Below are 24011 nucleotides of genomic sequence, written 5' to 3'. Positions count from 1 at the left end.
ACATAAACCTACTTCTTTCTCCCCAAAGTACCTAGCTACATCCTCAATTTGCAAGAAAGCAGAATAGCCTCTTTGGGAGAGTATACAAACTATGTTCACAATTGTATATGGACCCAATGGACTTAAAAGGATTTAAAGGAAATTGTGTATGTTGGGAAAGACCCAAATTGTGATGAGGGACAATGAAGGAGAAGAAGGCATCTGGCATGTCTGAGACAGTCTTAACAGTCAGGTCTAAGGATTATAGGCAAATGATGACTCCACAAATAATTTAGTGATTGTTCCATAACTAGTATGATTGTCTACTAAATAAAATGCTTAAAAATATTTTTTCTGGAGTAGCATAAACTTCTATGCAGCCACATGTCAGTGTTTCCCATTCTTATATCAATAAGTCTTTAAAGATATTGCCTATGTAACTTCAGAGCAGTCAATAAGCATTTGCCTTTCCTTATCAGGAATTCAATGACAGCTGCTTATCAGTACTGAGTCAGCATGCTTTCAACTTCATCAAAACATGTTAAAATTCCTTGCATCCCATGTTTCTTCAAAATAGAAACCCAGTTATTTTGATTTTTCTTTTATTTATTTATAGCTCTTTTCAAAATTGTAAACTAACAGAATACAATCTTGAGAATAAAACAGAATGTTATTTTTTAAGTGTGAAGATCATAAGACATAGTAGAGGCTTATTTCCTCAAACTGCTATAATGTTTCAATTACTACTTTTTCTCTATAAAAGAACAATAGAAGAATCCTAAAAAGGGCTAGTGAAAATAACCAAATATGTAAATGAATATGACAATCCTCATAGAGAAATTCTGTGTCTGGTCTTCTCTAAAATATAATTTCATGGGAAAACAGCCCAAATTCTAACCTACTCCAGGCAAGTTGTGGCATAATCCTTTAAATTAAAACACAAGAAAATGACTTAATCAAGTCTCAGAAGAAGATTTATAATTCCTAGTTCCTGTTTCAAAATCTGTGATGTTTCAATGATGTTAAGTTTCTAAATGCAAAAGATAAAATGAAGCTATTTGAAACTTTATAAAATAAATGCATAAGTAAATAAACATATAAGTAAAAAGAATGAATAAGTGCTAAATTTCTGCAAAGCATTGCAAACTTTAGGTTTGAATCTAAACTCCCTCTCCATAAAATTCAAATAATACCAGCAGAAAAAAAAAATATCTGTCCCATGCTCTCAAGTGGCTTAATTTATAATTTACTCAAGAAGATCGTTTTGATTTATACAAATCAAAATGCTGAAATTTGTGTATTCCTCTTTACAATGATGCTACCAGCCTCAAAAATCTTTACTGCAGTCTTTAAAATTGTCTTATTAAAAATATGATGGAGGGCTTCCCTGGTGGCGCAGTGGTTGAGAGTCCGCCTGCCGATGCAGGGGATGCGGGTTCGTGCCCCGGTCTGGGAAGATCCCACATGCCGCAGAGCGGCTGGGCCTGTGAGCCATGGCTGCTGAGCCTGCGCGTCCGGAGCCTGTGCTCTGCAACGGGAGAGGCCACAACAGTGAAAGGCCCACATACCGCAAAAACAAAAGCAAAACAAACAAAAAAAATATGATGGACTTTCATAATTTAATTGTGCTTTTACAAAAAAGGGTTAAAGAGTGAACAAAAAATTTTCTAGGGATTAAGATAAAGACGTGATAGTACCAGTTTGAGAATATTTCTTATTGTTCTTTTTCTTGAAATTGTACTAATTTTTTATTATACTTCATTATAACAAGTTATTTTCTCTGTGTCCTAACTGGGACAAATAGACTTAAATGAAAGCTTATGGGATATAAGTTAGATACCGGGAAGAATCTGCTGACAGAGGGGTCTGTTAAGCACTGAATGTAAGCTTAGAAAATCTTTTTATCTGCTAGTCTTTAAAAGGAGTATGGGACAGCCTGCACCCCTAATAATCAGAGGAGGGGCCGAGGTCAGACGACATGGACTGGAGCATGGAGCCGCGAGCAGTGCTAGGTAATGGCCACAGTGACCACCAAGACGGCACCAGTTCCCACCACTGGGCTTTCCTATTGCCATTCGCTGTGCTACTGGCCATGTGGCTCTCAGGGTCTTGGTGCTCCGGCAAGGTGTCAAGCCTGAGCTTCTGAGGTGGAAAACCAAGTTCAGGACATTGGTCCACCAGAGACCTCCTGGCCCCACATAATATCAATTGGGGAGAGCACTACCAGAGATCTCCGTCTCAATGCTAAGACCCAGCTCCACTCAACGACCAGCAAGGTCCAGTGCTGGACACCCCATGACAAACAACTAGCAAGACAGGAAGGAACACAACACTACCCAATAGCAGAGAGGCGGCCTAAAATCAAAATAAGTTCACAGATACCACAAAACACACCACCGGACACGGCCATGCTCACCAGAAAGACAAGATCCAGCTACACCCACCAGAACACAAGCACCAGTCCTCTCCAACAGGAAGCCTACACAATGCACTGAACCAACATTACCCAATGGGGGAAGATACCAAAAACAATGGGACCTACAAACCTGCAGCCTCTGAAAAGGAGACCTCAAACACAGTAAGTTAAGCACTATGAGAAGACAGAGAGATAAGCAGCAGATGAAAGAGCAAGGTAAAAACCCATGAGACCAAACAAATGAAAAGGAAATAGGCAGTCTACCTGAAAAAGAATTCAGAGTAATGATAGTAAAGATGAGATGATCCAAAATCTTGGAAATAGAATGAAGAAAATACAAGAAAGGTTTAACAAGGACCTAGAAGAACTAAAGAGCAAACAAACAATGATGAACAAGACAATATATGAAATTAAAAATTCTCTAGAAGAAATCAATAGCAGAATAACTGAGGCAGAAGAATGGATAAGTGACCTGGAAGATAAAATAGTGGAAATAACTACCACACAGCAGAATAAAGGAAAAAGAATGAAAAGAAGTGAGGACAGTCTCAGAGACCTCTGGGACAACATTAAACACACCAACATATGAAATATAGGGGTCCCAGAATAAGAAGAGAAAAACAAAGGATCTGAGAAAATATTTAAAGAGATTATAGTTGAAAACTTCCCTAATGCGGGAAAGGAAATACTCCATCAACTCCAGGAAGCACACAGAGTCCCATACAGGATAAATCCAAGGAGAAACACACCAAGACACATATTAATCAAACTATCAAAAATTAAATACAAAGAAAAAATATTAAAAGCAGCAAGAGAAAAGCAACAAATAACATACAAGGGAATACCCATAAGGTTAACAGCTGATCTGTCAGCAGAAACTCTGCAAGCCAGAAGGAGTGGCAGGACATATTTAAAGTGATGAAAGGGAAAAATCTACAACCAATATTACTCTATCCAGCAAGGATCTCATTCAGATTTGACAGAGAGTTTAAAACTGTTACAGATAAGCAAAAGCTAAAAGAATTCAGCACCACCAAATCACCTTTACAACAAATGCTAAAGGAACTACTCTAGGCAGGAAACACAAGAGAAAGGAAAGATCTACAAAAACAAACCCAAACCAAATAAGAAAATGGTAATAGGAACATACATATTGATAATTACCTTAAATGTAAAAGGATTAAATGATGCAACCAAAAGATACAGACTGCCTGAATGGATACAAAAACAAGACCCGTGTATATGCTGTTTACAAGAGACCCACTTCAGACCTAGGGACACATACAGACTAAAAGTGAGGGGATGGAAAAAGATACTCCATGTAAATGGAAATCAAAAGGAAGTTGGAGTAGCAATTCTCATATCAGACAAAATAGACTTTAAAATAAAGACTATTACAAGAGACAAAGAAGGATGCTACATAATGATCAAGGGACCAGTCCAAGAAGATATAACAATTGTAAATATTTATGCACCCAACATAGGATGCTATGTTAACAGCCATAAAAGAGAAAATCAACAGTAACACAATAACAGTAGGGGAATGTAACACCCCACATTCACCAAATGACAGATCATCCAAAATGAAAATAAATAAGGAAACAAGCTTTAAATGACACAAAAGATGGACTCGATTGATATTTATAGGATATTCCATCCAAAATAACAGAATACACTTTCTTCTCAAGTGCTCATAGAACATTCTCCAGTATAGATCATATCTTGGATCTCAAATCAAGCCTTGGTAAATATAAGAAAATTGAAATCATATCAAGTGTCTCTTCTGACCACAATGCTATGAGACCAGACATCCATTACAGGCAAAAAACTGTAAAAATAGAAACACAGGGAGGCTAAACAATACGCTACTATATAACCAAGAGATCACTGAAGCAATCAAAGAGGAAATCAAAAAATACCTTGAAACAAATGACAATGAAAACACGATGACCCAAAACCTATGGGATGCAGCAAAAGCACTTCTAAGAGGGAAGTTTAGAGCAATAAAATCCTACCTCAAGAAACAAGAAACATCTCAAATAAACAACCTAAATTTACACCTAAAGCAATTAGAGAAAGAAGAACAAAAAAACTCCCAAAGTTAGCAGAAGGAAAGAAATCATAAAGATCAGATCAGAAATAAATGAAAAAGAAATGAAAGAAATGATAGAAAAGATCAATAAAACTAAAAGCTGGTTCTTTGAGAAGATAGACAAAATTAATAAACCATTAGCCAGACTCATCAAGAAGAAAAGGGAGAAGACTCAAATCAACAGAATTAGAAATGAGAAAAGAGAAGTAACAACTGACACTGCAGAAATACAAAACTTCATGAGAGACTACTACAATCAACTATAAGCCAATAAAATGGACAACCTGGAAGAAATGGACAAATTCTTAGAAAGGTATAACCTTCCAGGACTGAACCAGGAAGAAATAGAAAATATGAACAGACCAATCACAAGTAATGAAATTGAAACTGTGATTAAAAATCTTCCAACAAACAAAAGCCTAGGACCAGATGGCTTCACAGGTGAATTCTATCAAACATTTAGAGAAGAGCTAACACCTATCCTTCTCAAACTCTTCCAAAATATAGCAGAGGGAGGAACACTCCTAAACTCATTCTACAAGGCCACCATCACTGTGATACCAAAATCAGACAAAGATGTCACAAAAAAAGAAAACTACAGACCAATATCACTGATGAACACAGATGCAAAAATCCTCAACAAAATACTAGCAAACAGAATCCAACAGCACATTAAAAGGATCATAAACCATGACCAAGTGGGGTTTATCCCAGGAATGCAAGAATTCTTCAATATACGGAAATCAATCAATGTGATACACCATATTAACAAACTGAAGGATAAAAACCATATGATCATCTCAATAGATGCAGAAAAAGCTTTCGACAAAATTCAACACCCATTTGAGAGTGAAAAAAACTCTCCAGAAAGCAGGCATAGAGGGAACGTACCTCAACACAATAAAGGCCATTTTGACAAACCCACAGCCAACATCATTCTCAAAAGTGAAAAACTGAAAGCATTTCCTCTAATATCAGGAACAAGACAAGGTTGCCCACTTTCACCACTATTATTCAACATAATTTTGGAAGTTTTAGCCACAGCAATCAGAGAAGAAAAAGAAATAAAAGGAATCCAAATTGGAAAAGAAAAAGTAAAGCTGTCAATGTTTGCAGATGACATGATACTATTTATAGAGAATCCTAAAGATGCTACCAGAAAACTACTGGAGCTAATCAATGAATTTGGTAAAGTATCAGGATACAAAATTAATACACAGAAATCTCTCACATTCCTATACACTAATGATGAAAAATCTGAAGGAGAAATTAAGGAAACTCTCCCATTTACCACTGCAATATAAAGAATAAAATACCTAGGAATAAACTTACCTAAGGAGACAAAAGACCTGTATGCAGAAAACTGTAAGACATTGATGAAAGAAACAAAATATGTTACAAACAGATGAAAGATGTATCATGTCCTTGGACTGGAAGAATCAACATTGTGAAAATCACTATTCTACCCAAAGCAATCTAAAGATTTAACGCAATCCCTAAAATTACCAATGGCATTTTTCACAGAACTAGAACAAAAAATTTCACAATTTGTATGCAAACACAGAAGACCCTGAATATCCAAAGCAATCTTGAGAAAGACAAACGGAGCTGGAGGAATCAGGCTCCCTGACTTCAGACTATACTACAAAGCTGCAGTAATCAAGACAGTATGCTACTGGCACAAAACCAGAAATATAGATCAATGGAACAGGATACAAACCCCAGAGATAAAACCATGTACATGTGGTCACCTTATCTTTAATAAAGGAGGCAAGAGTATACAATGGAAAAAATACAGCCTTTTCAATAAGTGGTATTGAGAAAAATGGACAGCTACATATAAAAGAATAAAATTAGAACACTTCCTAACACCATACACAAAAATATACTCAAAATGGATTAAACACCTAAATGTAAGCCCAGACACTATAAAACTCTTAGAGGAAAACATAGGTTGAACACTCTATGACATAAATCACAGCAAGTTCCTTTTTGACCCACCTCCTAGAGAAATGGAAATAAAAACAAAAATAAACAAATCAGACCTAATGAAACTTAAAAGCTTTTGCACAGCAAAAGAAACCATAAATAAGACGAATAGACAACCCTCAGAATGAGAGAAAATATTTGCAGACGAAGCAACTGACAGAGGATTAATCTCTAAAATATACAAGCAGCTCATGCAGCTCAATATCAAAGAAACAAACAACCCAATCCAAAAAATGGACAGAAGACCTAAATAGACATTTCTCCAAAGAGGATATACAGATTGCCAACAAACACATGAAAGGATGCTCAACATCACTAATCATTAGAGAAATGCAAATCAAAACTACAATGAGGTATCACCTCACACCAGTCAGCATGGCCATCATTAAAAAAAACTACAAACAATAAATGCTGGAGAGGGTATGGAGAAAAGGGAACCCTCTTGCACTGTTGGTGGGAAGGTAAATTGATACAGCCACTATGGAGAAAAGTATGGAGGTTCCTTAAAAACCTAAAAGTAGAACTACCATATGACCCAGCAATCCCACTGCTGGGCATATACCCTGAGAAAATCATAATTCAAAAAGAGACATTACCACAATGTTCATTGCAGCTCTATTTACAATAGCTAGGACATGGAAGCAAACTAAGTGTCCATCGACAGATGAATGGATAAAGAAGATGTAGTGCATATATACAATGGAATATTACTCAGCCATAAAATAAACAAAATTGAGTTATTTGTAGTGAGGTGGATTGACATAGATTCTGTCATACAGAATGAAGTCAGAAGAGAAAAACAAATGCTGTATGCTAACATATATGTATGGAATCTAAAAAAAAGAAGAAATGGTTCTGGAGAACTTAGGGGAAGGACAGGAATAAAGACGTAGATGTAGAGAATGGATTTGAGGACACAGGGAGGGGGAAGTGTAAGCTGGGACGAAGTCAGAGAGTAGCATTGACATATATGCACTACCAAATGTAAAATAGCTAGTGGGAAGCAGCCGCATAGCACAGGGAGATCAGCTTGGTGCTTTGTAACCACCTAGAGGGCTGGGATAGGTAGGGTGGGAGGGAGACTTAAGAGAGTGGGGATATGGGGATATATGTATACATATAGCTGATTCACTTTGTGATACAGCAGAAACTAATACAACAATGTAAAGTAATTATACCCCAATAAAGATGTTTAAAAAATATAATAATAAAAAAAAGGATTATTGTCTGTTTTTCTCAACTAAGTTTGCCTAAAGACAGATAAGACAGACTGGTTGAAATTTCTCAAAACTTTTTTCGCACTAACGTTCTCTGATTTGATGATTATGTAATTAGGTCCTTATCATAAATATGTCCTTTACTTCTTTTCTTGTATTCTCACCCATCACCACCATTCCTTACCATCCTTGCCAATTAGATTTTTTTTTCAAAAATTGCTTCAGTGTTGAAAAGATAAAGAAATTCAATTATTTTGCATAAGTGAATTTATTTTATAGGGGTATATATATTTCTCAATAATGGAAATTAATAAAATTTTCTGTGACTGTCAATATTTAAGGATACATTTGAGTTATACTCACCAGTGGTTAAAATATTTGAAAAGCCTCACCCATTTCTATAAATCTGGATTATTTTTATTATTCTTTCACACTTGGCCATTCTATCCATAATTTTCAAATAATATATGTATGGATTGGGAGATTTTGCTTTGCACATCACAGTAACTGATTTCTAGAGACACCTGAGTGATTTTGTACATGAACAATGTTGCTGCCCTTGCATTTCACTTGAGAAGTATTTTGGAAAATGTTTTCTAATGCTGAGTTGAGTTGGGCCTATTTAATTTGGTTTGCTCTCAGCTTTCATGAATTTTCTATTTGAGTCAATAATTTTCAAAGCCCGTTTAGGATTTTTGTAACCTTCTCATCAACCTTGGAAAGGAATCTTTTTTCTAAAGCCTTGTAAATTATTTATTTCATACTCAGAGTGCTAAAGGTTTTTACCAGGCAGCAGAACAGACTTATAGTCATTCAGACCACATTTTATTTCAATAATTCAGCTATTATTTCCCATGTGATCAACTGTTAAGTGTAAACCATCTTTTCTACAGAGTTCGTGGGTGACCAATTGCAATGCATTTCGTGGTGAGAAGTTGTATTATTTCAAATATCCTCTGTAATCCTTTACTACGATTAAACGCTTATTCGTGATATAGGTAAATAAATTGATTCCAAAAATTTCTGCCTGTAAATAGAAGCTTATAGTGAGTGTCTTCTTTTGCTTCTGAGATTTTATACAGCTGACACATATGCCATGAATGTAACTCAGATTCTGCTATCTCTTCTCTTACTCCTGGTGAAATCATTATGCCCTCAGTTGATATTTCTCACTTTCCCTTTCATAAAACCACAGTGAATCCTTTTTGTATACCTCCTATGTAACAAAATCTTCAATAATCAAATAGGTTCAATTTTGTCATGATTTCAATACGATGAGCTGCATTTACAGTTGTTCTGGACATAACACACCTACCTGGAATATACTCAGCTTGGATTCTACATTCATTTTTAATTCAATTTTAAACTCCAATTTTTTTTTCCCTTGCCATAATTCTAAAACTGGATGCTAATCTTTAGTGCTTTGTTTACAGTTAGGTTCATACAACTTATCTGTCATTTTATATAAGCATTTTAATCCAATTAAATCACAAAGCAGATATGCCACCTATAAACCTATTGGTCCCCAGGCAAAAGGAGACAAGGAAAAATTCTCCTTCCTCTGCAAACTATGTAAGTCATCATCAAATATAGCTCTTTAGAATGTTAGCCCTGGGGCCATATAGCCATGATATTCATAGGGATATATTGAGAGGAACATAAGAAGGAAGAGATAGAGCCAAAGATACTGAATTTGCCACAGAATGCCTCCTTGGCCTCTTCTGCCACAGTCTTCAGTTGGTATTTCAATAAACAACATGTAAGGATATAGAGGGAAAATGCAGGTCTGGGCTTGATGCACAACAAAAATGCAACTGTGGTGGTAACTGAGCAATTCCCTGAGTGCCTAATGACTTAGACAACAGAGGAGGCTGCTAAAGGTAAATCTTCCCCAAAAGCACTCCCCTAAACCTCACCCAGGTTATCCAGTGGTGGATAAAATCTGCTATAAATGGCACCAGCTGCATGATATGTGCTTCTACATTCCATAAGACATCATAAGAATCTTGGCTCACTTAATTATAATTTCTAATTTGTTAAAATATAATAATTTTTAAAATCTATATCCTACACTCTGTGAATGTCGAAATTAAGAATAAGTAAATTTAATTATTGAATGGCTGGTAAAAATCTGAAACAAATTTTATAGTAAATTTTGTGTTTGTCTGTTTATTTGACCAGCTATACTTTCTAATGTTTTCAGTGATATTCAACAACTTCCATATGCACAGACACTATTAAAAACTAGAAGGCCTTAAGTATTTTCCCAGCTTTTACTAAATACTAAAATATAATGTCTTTGTGACTTTTGTCCAGTTTAAGAAAGACTAGTATATTTTAGATATATCTAATATCTAATAGGAAAAGTTATGGATTTAATTACTTGGTGGAGCTGATAAGTAGTTATGTATTTATCTTGAGTTAATCATTTTGAATTGGGCTGTGATTGAAATAAATGTATTATATATATATCAGCTCTGATGTGGCATTGATGAATGTGGCCAACTCAGAGAATCTGTTCCCTTACTTCTTTTCCCTCCTTCCTCTTCCTCCACCTCCTCATCCTCTTCTGCTTCTTTCTCCTCCTCCTCTTTCTTCTTCTTTCTTTTTACAACAACACTTTAAAAATGTAAAAAACATTCTTAGCTTGTTAGCCATACAAAAACAAGCCACAGACCACACTTGTCTTGCCAACATGAGCTGTAGTTTGCTGACCCCTATATCAGACCATGACTGTTTCAATTTAATGTTTTTCTTCCTCCATAAGAAGCTGATAAATACTTAAATGGAGAGGCTAATACTGTCTATTGTTATCATGAAATAATTTCTTATATTTTAGGTGAGTAGGAAAATATTTTCAACAGTTATAACGCATGAATATGTCCAGAAAAATTCAATTAAACTATTTCTTCATCATTTACCTCATAGGAGATTCTTATGTTACTTCTGTTAACTGAGAATTCTATAGAAAGCTTTTGTGTTCATTTGACCATTCTATAGAGAGTTTACATACACTATATTCACAGACCAGATGATTATGAAATATTTTTTTTCTAATATTTTATTCTTTACCCAGCACAGTGAAAGGTACTGGGAATATCTGGATAAATATAACCTAGTTTCTGCTTTTAAAGACTTCACAGAATAGTAGGAAGGAGAGACAGGTAAATAATTAAAATACTTAAGCTAAATAATTTGAAATTTGAGCAAAACTTAGATTTATTTCCAAGTAGAATGAAGAAGTAACAGATATTTATCTAGGATCCTGGAAAGACATGTGACCTGGACACACATGTTTGAGACTTGTCGGCATATGTAGTGACCTGAAAATTTATGCATACACTAGACCCTGTAAGAAGAACATAGAGAGAGAGAGAAATGGCTGGAGGAACAGCAGTACCAGCAGTCAGTAAACAGAAAATAAGTGGTACAAAGGAAACTTTGTGAGAAAGGATTGCAAAGAAGTCAAGAAGTTCAAAGGCTTCAGGGAGCTCAGCTAAGATAGGACTGGAAAGTAGCATTGGAGTTTGCAATTTGGGAGCCATCTTAGTGAGAAGACTTTGGGGAACGGTCAGTTTTAACTGTGAGGAATTGCATTAAGATAGTGACTCTCACATGATAATCGGCTAGGGAGTATTTTTCAAAATTGCAGTACCTCCTTCCCAAAGGAAATGTCAAAATGCAATATGCCAGAAGAAATGTGTGTTTTAAAATAAGCTTTCTGTTGTTCTGATAACTTCCCTCCTCACAAGTTGAAAATTAATGGGAAGTGAAGGACTTGAGATAGCAAGTGTATCTTATTTTCCAAGAACAAAGGCTTTGTTAGAGAGAAAAGGGATCAAACCATAATGAAAAGGAAAGATGGGCTGTAGGAAGAGCTTGCTTTGTTATTCTTTAGGGTGAGAAAGATTGGAGAATGTTACAGACCAAGAGCTAGTAAAAGGACAGAAGCTAAAGATAAATGGTAGAGGAAAGGACTCAATATCTTGCCATGTCCCTAAGGCAGTGAGAAATGACAGGATCCAGAGTAAAGGCAGAAGCACATATAGAGAGATTTTCATACACAAGATGGTTTGTTAAGGAAGGAAATTTGTGCAAAAAAATACTTCTATACAGTTTCAATACTAATTTCCTCCACTTTAAGTTATATCTGTATTTGAGGAAGAAATAAAACAAAAGCATGGGAGGGGACAAAAATCTGATTACAGGCTGATCTGTATAATGGATTTCTATCCATTATTTATCACTAGATTACAGCATTTTAGGATCATAGGGAAAGAGGTACTATTGGTTTCATTTGAAAGGTGATCCATAAAAGGGGCAGAGATGACGTTCACAGCCTGGATACCAGTAAAAAAATAGGAACAGTTCATATGCATAATCTAAGTATTTCATTAACTAAATGAAAGCAAAGCTGTGAATACTGCTGCAGCCTTGTTGACAGGTGTGTCACTCTGGAGTACCTCTGAGAACATGCTGACATGTTTTCTAACCAAACAAAATACTCAAGCAAAACTTTTTTGTTTTATAGTTATCTGAGAGATATCAGAAAATTTAAGGAGGAAGAATGACAAGTGTTAAAATTTAATAACTTTTCCATTAACGCCAAATTTTCACAGTGGGGGGGGCTCCCTCCATTTACATAATATTCCAAGATCTAGCACGTATTTGAAATATGTGAATTTTGTTTATACAGTGTTAATTCACTTGAGAAAATGGGATATATGTGTCACCTACAAATCTATTCATGGAGAAAACAAACCACTAATAAAATCATCAAGAATGTAAAAGCGCCATCTAGAGGTTCATCAAGTTCATTAGATGTATACATACAATCCTTAAAATTCACATGGGGTGGGGTTATTGGGAAGAACACAGAAGGGACTCAGGAACTGATACAAATCATATAACTTATGTGCTTGTTCACAGATCTTGCACTGCAATCTAACAGACTTTAAAGGAGAGATGCTACTCCAGTTCTACTTACTTTAAAACATTAACTCATGTTTTCAGCCAAGTGGCAGCACTGAATCGGCTTGTGATTATGGGCATTCAACATCCTATGTGCCATTTAAGTACCTTCAGCATCAATTTTGCAGCTGGAAAACTATTGCTATGTATGTTTTCAGTGCATTTGAAATAATCTAGAAGTTATTTTACTTCTATTAGACATTAAGAATAGAACCAAATGTAAAATCATTACTTCGCCAATTTACTGTGAAACCCAAAGGAAATCTCTCAAATGTGTCATTTATTGAATGTAAAAGTGAAGGAAAAAAGCAGTTCTTGGAACTAGTTATCAATATTTCAGTCAGGCAGATTTATCAAAATTATAATAAGGATTTTTAGACTTTTTCCATTTATGTTGCTATAAAAATAGCATAAAATAACTGATTAAATATATTCTATATTCCAAATATTATTAGTAATGTTTTACTCCTAAAAACCCAGCAAATTAAGCACAATCTCTATTTTACACATAAGGAGAAACTAAGGCTGCAATTCATCAATTTGCATGACTAATTAATGATAGCCAAAATTCCAATACAGGTATTTCTGAATTCAAAGCCAATGTTCTTATATTCTCAAGTGAGTCCCTTTTGGGATTCAGATATATATATATATTTAACTCTGGAGGTAATATATCTCTATATACAAAATAAAATTATAAGGTTGGAGCTTAGATTCCTTAATTAAATTCCTAAATTTTCTTGCCTCTTTATGTGTAAGATGTGACCACACATAACATCTGAAACTTCAGTGCTCCAATTATCAATATATTCCAAGCTGCTTAGGCCATTCATCCAAGCAATATAAATCGGTTTTCATCCCTCCACCCCTCCTGAGTTTTGTTTTCTTTTTTTCTGCTTGGGCTGAGCATTTTTGAAGGAATAATTAGAATCATGAAGATTTGACCCACCACACATTTATCCTGTTAAGGATCATCAGGATCCTAAATGTTACTTGCCATCCTTTTATGCATCCTTTTTAAAATTCTCCAAGACCCCAAAACACTGTGTAAGACTTTCACTTGAAGTCTCTCATTCTGCACCTCTTCACCTTACATTGTCTCCTTCACGGATCATATATTCTGAGCTCCAGCTTTTAACTTCTCTCCATTTCAGTAACTCTCTCTTCCTCTCTTTCTATGTATCTATATAGATATACAATTGACCCTTGAACAACATGGGTGTTAGGAACACTGACCTACACAGTCAAAATACATGTGTAATTTAGAGTCAACCCTCCATATACGAAGTTCCTCCACAAACGAGGTTCATCCATACCCACTGTTCACATCCGCAGTCCACATCCACGGATTCAACCAACTGCGAATCCTGTAGTACTGAAATATGTTCTGTTGAAAAGAAGTCTGCATAGAAATGGACCCATACAGTTCAAACCCATGTTGTTCAAGGGTCAACTGTGTATCTGTGTCTATATCTATACCTGCATAAGCCGTATTTGCCTTCGTCCCATTGATAGACAAGATGACCTACCCTTTCTGACTCAGGTTAATTTGTCCTTCTTGACTGCTGAAGCAACTTGCTGCTATACTTACATTTTCCCTTTTCAGCAATTCAATCATTTCCTCATCTCTGGATTCTTCTGCCTCAGTTTATACATAGCTGCAGGTGTAGTGGCAGGCAGAATAACAACCTCCCAACGATGTCCACATCCTAATTCTAACACCTGTGAATGTTACCTTACTTGGTAAAAGGGGCTTTGTAGATAGGATTAACTTAAGAACCTTGCAATAGGAAGGGTATCCTGGACTGTCCAGGTGATCCCAATGTAATCACAAGCATCCTTAAAAGTGGAAGAGGGAGGCAGAAAAAAGGTCAGAGAAGGAAATGTGACAACAGAAGTGAGGTTAGTGATGTAATATGAGAAGGACCTGACTTTCTTTGCTAGCTTTGAAGATGATGGAAAGGGGCCACAAGCCAATGAATGTTAGTGGCCTCTGGCAGCTAGAGAAGGCAAGGAAATGAATTCTTCCCTAAGCCTACAGAAAAGAATGCAGCCCTACTGACACCTTGATTTTAGTCCCATAAGACCCATGTTGGACTTCTGAACTACATAACTGCATTATAAGAAGTCACTAAATTTTTGTAATTTGTTACAATAGCAATAAAAAACTAATACAGTCTTCATCTATCTTAAAAGGGTATTTATGGATGCTGCCACCTCCTATAGTTGCTGTCTTATTTCTCTAATTCCTTATACATTTCAGAGCCTCAAATTTGTAATCGATATCCTCTGCCTTCATTAATTCTTTACCTATTCTCTACCTTCTTAATTACATGAACTTTTTATTCTCACAGTGTTACTAAAATTTTTCTCATGGAGGTCCTTAAAAGACAGTTTTCTTACCAAATCTGATGAAAGTTTCTCTGTATTTCTTTGACATCTTCAGCATATTTGATCCTGTTGACTTCCTCTTACACCTTGAAATTACTTCCTTTCTTTGGTTTCTCTGACCTTTAACAGGCTTCTGGTTTTCCCTAGCCTACTGAGGCAAAGAGTATTTAAAATATTCAAGATAGGTGTGACCACCTTTGTCTGTGCCTCAAAAAAAAAAAGTCGATATCCTCTGGGAAACTCTGAGACCAGCAGCTTACTGCTTTCCACGTGCTACTTCATTCTTCAGGAGGGTGAGAGAAGCTCTTTATCCTCCATCCCCAAGGGTTAATGCCTCTGCTCTTCTGCCAGCTAAGAAGATGCTTCTCAGTTGCTTCCCATTTACTTTAAGACTCAGAACTAGGGAGACTACAATTTAAGGCTAGTTTTCTAAATTAATTTTGCCTTCTGTCTAAAAGAGCTGAATCAGCTAGATTGTATTTAAGAAGGAAATTTTACTGCTTTGAGTTCATCTTCTTTGTCTTACTAACTACTATTAAAGATTTTAACAAGCAGGGGAATTTCATACATTGAGTTCTGAATAATCTATAAACTAGATAATAATTCCCTGAATCTTTGAGTTAGTCATTCAGTCACTGTGGATTTTGTTGACAAGTATATAGTCATTAAGAAAATAATGTTTCTAAAATTATAAATCAATTGGAAAGAGGCGAGTCATTTAATGCCAAGTGAAACAATAAGCATTGAAAATGTCTGATTAAAGATATGTAAAATAAGCCTAGACACAAAAATAGTTAAAAGAAATTAACTGAAATAGGAGCAAGAGTTATGTGCTGGTACTATAATTTTCTTGAAGAGTCATGTATTACTGTGGTTTTTTTTAAAGAAAAGATTGGTTTTAAAACACAAGCAAAACTCAAATGGACTCTCCCATCAGGTAATTTGATCTCATCTGGACAACGCTGACCCTGCTTCTCAATGTGTCCTGATGCCTAACAGGTGTCACTCATTTTATTCCACAAGCTAAGCTACGAAGAAATTCTGAACCCACATCATGGCTATCCCCATGCTGTTTATCCTTTAGGAAGCAAGGTACATGTTGAATTATTTTTTAACCCATACAGAAAATCTTTTGTGCTTTTAGGCTATGCTGTGTGCACTTTTATAAAAAAGTAGCCAAGGGCTTCCCTGGTGGCGCAGTGGTTGAGAGTCCACCTGCCGATGCAGGGGACACGGGTTCGTGCCCTGGTCTGGGAATATCCCACATGCCGCAGAGCGGCTAGGCCCATGAGCCATGGCCGCTGAGCCTGTGCGTCCGGAGCCTGTGCTCCGCAACGGGAGAGGCCACAACAGTGAGAGGCCTGCGTACCGCAAAAATAAAATAAAATAAAATAAAATAAAATAAAATAAAAAGGTAGCCAAATAATGAGATTTTTCTCATGCTTAATGATTCAAACAACAACAAAATATTACGAATATGTAATAAAGTATAACAACAAAATATACATTTTTCTCCTTTGCAGCTAGAAATTCATGCTGAAATATTCATGTATTTAAAGACCAACATTTAAAAATCTAAAAAGTCACCAAATAACCTCTAAAATAAAATAAGTTGCAAAAACTGCATGTGAAAGATTATCTTCTAGACCAAAAACCCACCATCAACCCTGAAATAATATGATAAATATGTGCTAAATAGCAATGACAGATGCAGGCACTTTCTAAAATAATACAAAATGAGGATTTCAGGGAAGTGTAATTTAATTTGCATCCCGGGGGTGTATTTTCATCTTCTTGTCAAAGAATTTATATACATAACCTGCCATGAGTGATTACAAAAAAGAGAGGTCTAGGATGTTTTTGTTTGTGTTTCTATTTGTTTTAAACAGGAATCATTAGAACAGTAACTTTGGAGTGCTGACCATAGTAAGCATATCATTTGGAATATTTCCTCTGTCATGCTAGCAAAGTAAATAGTGCAATTTGCAAATTCCAGAGGTTTGGGAGATAAGAGTGGTACTGTTTTGGACCATAGGTCTCTGTTGGCTCATACCTTTTCATATCAGTGTTTTTGGAGCCACTACCCTTATTTCTCCCTTCCCACGTAAATACTTGCACACAGTGAAACAATGAGATTTCTAGCATACCTATAGGCCTTCTTAATCTCTCTCTTGTTCTGCTTCTGTTCTCTGGCTGAATAAGAGACAGATGTTTTACTGTGGACTCTTGGCTCCTTTGAAAGAATTTTTTTTCCCCTTCTGTCTTCATTTTAGCATAGCTTTTTAAAAAACAGTGTTATTTACATTTGCTTTGAAATTGCCTTTTCAATTCATTACATTGCTGTGTGTTGATTTCCTTTATCAAGTTTGCATGCAGCTAAACATGATCTACAAATTTTCTGCCAGAAGAGTGGACTGCAATATTGTCTAAATTTGATCTTTCATCATTTATTTATAAGTGATGTATTTATTCATTTAATTAAACCCTCCCAAGTGAGTCACATTATTCATAAACCTCTAGAGCTGCACTGTCCAAAATGGTAGTCACTAGTCTTGTGTAGCTATTTACATTTAAATGTAATGGCTTCCATATTGGAGAGCACAGATGTTACAGAACATTTCCATCATCTCATAAAGTTCTATTGGACAACACTGCTTTAGAGGAAGTCTCCTAGACTGAAGAGCTAGAAATCTAACCTGGCCTTCTTGAAGTATAAGAAGTGAGAGGTTTTTTTGGTCCTTACTCAATGTAGGAATTCAATATATACCAATTAGAATATGTTGATTAGTATGCAGGTGGAAAATGAAACTAACATGTTAGGATTTATTTACCAATGAATATTACACGACAGGGAAAACAAAACATCCAAGCTATGATGTACTTACATTCTCTGCTCCTGATTAAAACTCTGACTCTTGTAAACAATCCTCGGCATACTGAAGCTCATTTAATCCTAAATTTATCACACATCTACTATTAGCAAGTTGATGAGCTACACATTTTTTTGCAGGGGGAAACATTCAAGAAAACATTCTCTATTCTAATGGGGAAGATAGTCATGTACTTAAATAAGTATAGTATAAGCAGGGGCATATCCAGGCTTTGTGGGGCCTTGAAAATTATGCAATTTAGAAAGCACTGAAAAAAACCAAAACTCCCCCAAATTGTAAATATATAAAACTATACATACATATAAAACTTCTAGAGTTTTGGAAGGAGACTGTGCAAGTAAGTGTTCCTGAAGATTAAGCTTCCTTAATTTACTATAAAGCCACTTCTGAATATTAAACAAAATGTAACAAAGGGCTATGTGCAAATAGCAGGAGAAAATAACAATAAAAGAAAGGACTGGAGATGGCATTTTAATAGAAAAAGTACTAAAAGTTAATACTTCATGCTGTTAAAATGATAGTGTTTACTCCTGGTATGAGGAATCTGTGAGGGCAGAAAGGGTTAGTGCCATATTTTACTTTTTATATTTCTCACAACTTTTACAGGGAAAATTCATTCTTGTGAAACTTGTGTTTAAAAATAGAGTCTGCCCAATTTGTAGACATACACTTACACATACACATAAAGAAAGATGATGCTTGAATTAGGCACTGAAGGTTGGCTTGATACCAAAAGATGGGAGAATGTCTTAGCTCAGGCGGCTATAACAAAATACCAAAGACTGAGTGGCTTAATCAGCAGACACTGATTTCTCACAGTTTTGGATCCTTAGAAGTTCGAGGTCAGGATGCCAGCATGGTGAGGTTCTAGTGAGGGTCCTCTGCCTGGCTTGCAGATGGCTGCTTTCTTGCTGTGCCCTCACTTGGTGGGGGAGGAGGTTAGGGGTGGGGGAGAATTCTGGTTTCTTCTTATAAGGGCACTAATTCCATCATGAAGACCCCACCCTCATGACTTCATCTAAACATAATTACCTCCCAGAGGCTGCACTTCCTAATGCCATCACATAGTGTGTGGGGTGGGGGGCGGCAGGTCAGGGGAGAGCGATGATTAGGGCTTCAACATATGAACTTGGAAGGAACACAAGCATTCAGTCCCTAAAAGAGTGTCAATCCTGAAGGAGGGAATAGAACTTGCAATGATAGGAAGTGACAGGTGAAACCAGAAAAAAAAAAAAAAAAACCCATAAGATTTTATGAAACCCACAATATTAGTCATTAAAAGAGATGTTCTTTTTCATTGTCCTTATGCCATTTAACTAATAGTGATAGCTTCCAATTTAGGCAAGGCCTGTGCTTTAGAATTCTTACCTGTCTTCCAAAATTTCAAACATAATTCTTCACAAATGAAAAAATCCATAACATATGAGAAGGAAAGATCAACAAACATAAGAGTTAGAGAAAATGAAGTAAATATGTAGAGTGGACATTTGTTCTATCATTTTGTTTAAATTATCCCTCTCAAAAACTTTATGATTGAGTCCTGGTTTGGAGGGATATGATTTTTCAAGGTGCTTACATGTCCTACTTTTTTCTTTACTGAATGCTCACTTCTGTATAATTCACTATTCATAACTTTTCTATTATGATATGGGCTGGAAAAATAAAACAGGAAAAAAGTAAGATTCAATATTATTACTATTTAGGCAAAGAGTTGATAAAAGTTTCATTGAAGACAAAGGGAAATGTATTTGGATAAAATCAGATATTGAGGATTTTCCTGTGTATTGTCATTATACACAGTTCCTTTAAAATTACAATACTTAAATATACATACCTTTTTTCATTTTGTGTGTTCACATGCACTCTGATTTATTCCTCAGGAGAAACTTACAAAATGCTCTTTGAGGACATAAAGAAATAACTAAATAAATGGAGAGTAATTCAGAAGGAATCACAAATATCATAAAAATTTATATTTCCCCCAAATTAATCAAGTGTTAAATGGGACTTCAGACAACTTCCCAACAAGGTATCCCTATAGACCTATATAAACTGATCTTCAAATCTACATGGAAGAGTCACAGACACTGTATTTCTAAGGCAGATCTGAAAATAAAAGAGGCAAAATGTCCCACCAGACATCAAGATCTTTCTCAAGCTATTGTAATTTGAAGGTAATATTGATGAGAGAATTAGTAAAGGAAACAGAATGGTGAGCCAGAACAAATATGGGTGCACTTATGGAAATGTGTTATATAGTTGAGGTGTCATTACGCATCAATGGGATTGATTCAAGAAGTTATTTGGGAATAATGCATGTTTCCTATAGGGAAACAATAAACTTGGATTCCTATGCCAAGCAAAGCAGAATTCACAATCCACAAAAGAAGAACTCAGAATGTCCAAAAGACATTTGAAAAGATGTTTATCCTTACCTACCATCAAGGAAATAAATAATAACAAAAATAAAATCCATTTCACATGAATCAGATTGGCAAAATTTGAGAGGTTTGATAATACTCAGTTGGGCAAGGATAAAGAAAAAATGGAAATTCTTAAACAATGGTAGGAACATAAATTAGTACAATCACTATGGAGAGCAATTCAAGATAATCTAATAAGATTGGAAACATATAAACCCTATAAGCTAACAATTCCATATCTAATACACTATTGAGGAAACACTCCCACAAAAGAACCAGAATATATACATGAAACATTCTTTGGAACGTTGTTAGTAATAGTAAAAAATGGAAAACAAAACGTTCATCAGTTGTTTTCTTTCATTTAGAAAGCACATATATTGATCCTCCTATGTGCTGGCACTATACTGAAGGATTGGTAAATTATTTGATTCACATAGCAACTCCATGATCTAGGTACTATTATAATCCCTATTTTGTAGATGAGAAAACTGAGACAGTTAAGAGAGGTTAAGTAACTTCCCGAAGATGCCACAGCAATAAATGGTATAGCTAGGTTACAAACCCAGATGGTGTAGCTCCAGAGTCTATGCTTTCTCTGAAGCACTAAGGTATGCTGTTTGTCATGCATTGGAGAATCAAATAATATATGCTATAAGATAGTATATATTATTAAGAACAGATCTTGAAGGGACTTCCCCGGTGGTCCAGTGGTTAAGAATCCGCAGTTCGATCCCTGGTCAGAGAACTAAGATCCCACATGCTGTGGGGCAGCTAAGCCCGCACACCACAGCTACTGAGCCCATGCGCCACAACTAGAGAGAAGTCCCGCGACACAATGAAAAAGATCCCACATGCCACAACTAAGACCCAATGTAGCCAAATATAAAAATAAATAAATAAATATTAAAAAGAAAAAGAACAGATCTTGAAAACTACAGTGAGGAGGGGGAAAGCAAGTTTCAGGATACTATATACACTTTGATAGCATCTGTGCAAGTTTTTAAAAGTTGTAGGCACACAATATTATATTTTTTCATTCACATATGTGTACATTCCTGTATGTGACTGGAAGAATTCATAATAAATGTATGAAGTGGCTGATGCTGGGGAGACGGGAATGGAAATAAGACTAAGGATAGGAGACTAGAGGCTTTCAAGTTTATATTTAAAGTTGGATTAAAGAAAACCTTTAATGGTGTGTGTGTGTGTGTGTGTGTGTGTGTGTGTGTGTGTGTGTGTGTGTGTGTAAACTCCAATGTGAAGACTGAAACTCCAAGAGGTGTGGCTTATTCAAGGACACAGAAAAATACCAGAACTAGAAATCAAACTCAAGGTATAGTTTTACATTCTAAGTGTTTTCTCTTTTTAAACTTTGCCTAACCAGATATTTGCTACATACACATAAGCTGCCCAAAAACAATTCAAAAACATTACTTATAGTAAAATATAATCTATCTTTACCCCCCAATTTTCCCTATTATTAATTTATCTATTAACTCATGCACAACATTTATTGAACTACTGTTTTGTACAAGTCATTTTGTTTAGGTACTAGATGTAGGTTGACATTCTAGTGAAGTATGAACTCATGACCCCTGGTTTACGAAACCAGGGCTCCAACCACGATCAGCAAAAAGAGGTTGTAAAGCTAATAACTGTTCATTGTTTGAGCTTCTGGAAGAAAATCTTTCTAATTCTGACAAGGAGTTATCTTTACATATCATTCTTATTCATGGTGTAATAATAATTTCAAGCATTATTATTGTTATTATTCTCTGTAATTATATAATAATCATGACAGCTCATTTCTAACTCTCCAGAGAGAAGAGGAAAAATCTATAGGGAAGATGATGAGAGAGATTAGACCAAATGGTCTTGATAAATTTTCTATTGTAATTTTAAACAAAGCCCTAGACACCATCTGACTAATTGCAGATATTTCTGGAAAGCTTGAAGGTCTCCAAATAATTAGGTTGGGAAGAGGGGGAGATCAGTTAGGAAGCTGATATCTCCCTGGTCACTGCTACAAACTAGCATTGGCCTGCAGGCCTAGGTGGTGCTGGCTGTGTGAGCCCATCTCGGAGGCTAATTCGGTCTCAGAAGCAATGGCGTGTCTATGCAATTTGGGAAAGCATTTTGGCCGTGAGAAGAATTTCAAAGCAAAAGTTCAAAGAGAAAAGAAAGAGGAAACTTGAAATTAAATTTAAAGTGTATTTGTTATAACCTGAACAAACAACAATTTTATGTGCACTAACCAAAATGCTCTGTCATTCTTCATCAGTAACTGTTCATTCAAATCCCTTTGCTAAAGAGTAAAGAAGTATCCAGGGGACTGGTAAATCTTGATTTGCTTCATTAAGTCTGCTGAAAACAAAACAAAACAAAACTTGATAAAGGCATCTTATGACGATCTGGCTATCATTATTATTCTCATCCAACACAACTAATCTGATACAGTGAAAGGAACATTAATAGAATTGTTTTTAAATTTAAGAAAAAGATAATGATACGCTCGCGAGATCTCAGACCACCGGACCCGGAAGGTTCTTAGGAAGTTGAAGGGCCTGGAGGAGGCCTGGGAACAAATGGCCGCTGCTGGATCATGCTGCTACGAGAGGAGAATGGCTGTTGCAGCCGGCGTCAAAGCAGCTCCAGCGCAGGGGACTCAGATGGGGAGCGCGAGGACTCGCTGGCTACGCACGCTAGGCAGCAGCTGGAGGCGCTGCTCAACAAGACCATGCGCATTCGCATGACAGATGGGCGGACACTGGTCGGTTGCTTCCTTTTCACCAACCGTGACTGCAGTGTTATCCTGGGCTCGGCGCAGGAGTTCCTCAAGCCGTCGAATTCCTTCTCTGCCGGGGAACCTCGTGTGCTGAGCCTGGCCATGGTACCCGGACACCACATCCACATCGTTTCTATCGAGGTGCAGAGAGAGAGCCTGGCGGGGCCTCCCTATCTCTGAACATGATTGCGCATGCCTTTCAGACTTCATTAAATCTGTAACCGAAAAAAAAAAAGAAAAAGATAATGATAAATATCAATGTTGGCAGCAGAAAGCCTATGTTTTGGCTGTAAGATATAAAGGGAAAAAAGTTATTCCTTGCCGATGGTCTTCATTTATGTATTTAAACACTGAATTTCTTGCATAGATCCATTTCTTCCTGATGGGAATATTGATAATAGCTTTTGCAACAACCACAGCACAGAGGGCCATAGAAATCCTTGCGTCACTCCAATCTCTGCGTCTGTCATCACATGGCCTTCTTTCTTCTGAGCGTGTTTGTATGTCTCCAAATCTCCCTTTCTTTTAAGAACACTGGTCATTGCATTTAGGGCCCGCCCTAATCTAGGATGGCCTCATCTTAACTTGACTACATCTGCAAAGACCCTATTTCCAAGTAAAGGCACATCTGCAGGTACCAGGGATTAGTATTTGAGCATATCTTTTTAGAGAATGCAATTCAACCAATTAAAAATAGGTTAAATGCATATTTAAATTCTCTAAACCTGGAAGGCAGGAACAGATGAGGGAAATGGTTTTCAGAGCAGTAGCTATCAATTCAATTTTTAAATGTAAATCCTGAGGTTGCAGGGAAGGAAATCTCTCTGTATGATTATGCAGAGCAAGAACAGACG

The 24011-nt window shown here is 36.2% G+C and overlaps 1 protein-coding gene across 1 annotated transcript; it reads left to right on the top strand.

Moving 5' to 3' along the window:
* Nucleotides 1–22974: 22974 nt before the first annotated feature.
* Nucleotides 22975–23552, top strand: LOC309961634 (N-alpha-acetyltransferase 38, NatC auxiliary subunit-like; the record flags this gene model as incomplete). The annotated part of the gene is made up of 1 exon (XM_082839083.1): nucleotides 22975–23552. One exon carries the CDS (start codon nucleotides 22975–22977, stop codon nucleotides 23335–23337), a length of 363 nt encoding a protein of 120 aa, XP_082695209.1. The 3' UTR covers nucleotides 23338–23552.
* Nucleotides 23553–24011: the final 459 nt, after the last annotated feature.

The sequence above is a fragment of the Leucopleurus acutus genome, assembly GCF_964270905.1.
Source record: "Leucopleurus acutus genome assembly, chromosome: 5".
Lineage (NCBI taxonomy): Eukaryota > Metazoa > Chordata > Mammalia > Artiodactyla > Delphinidae > Leucopleurus > Leucopleurus acutus.
This window is presented reverse-complemented; position numbering and strand designations above follow the sequence as displayed.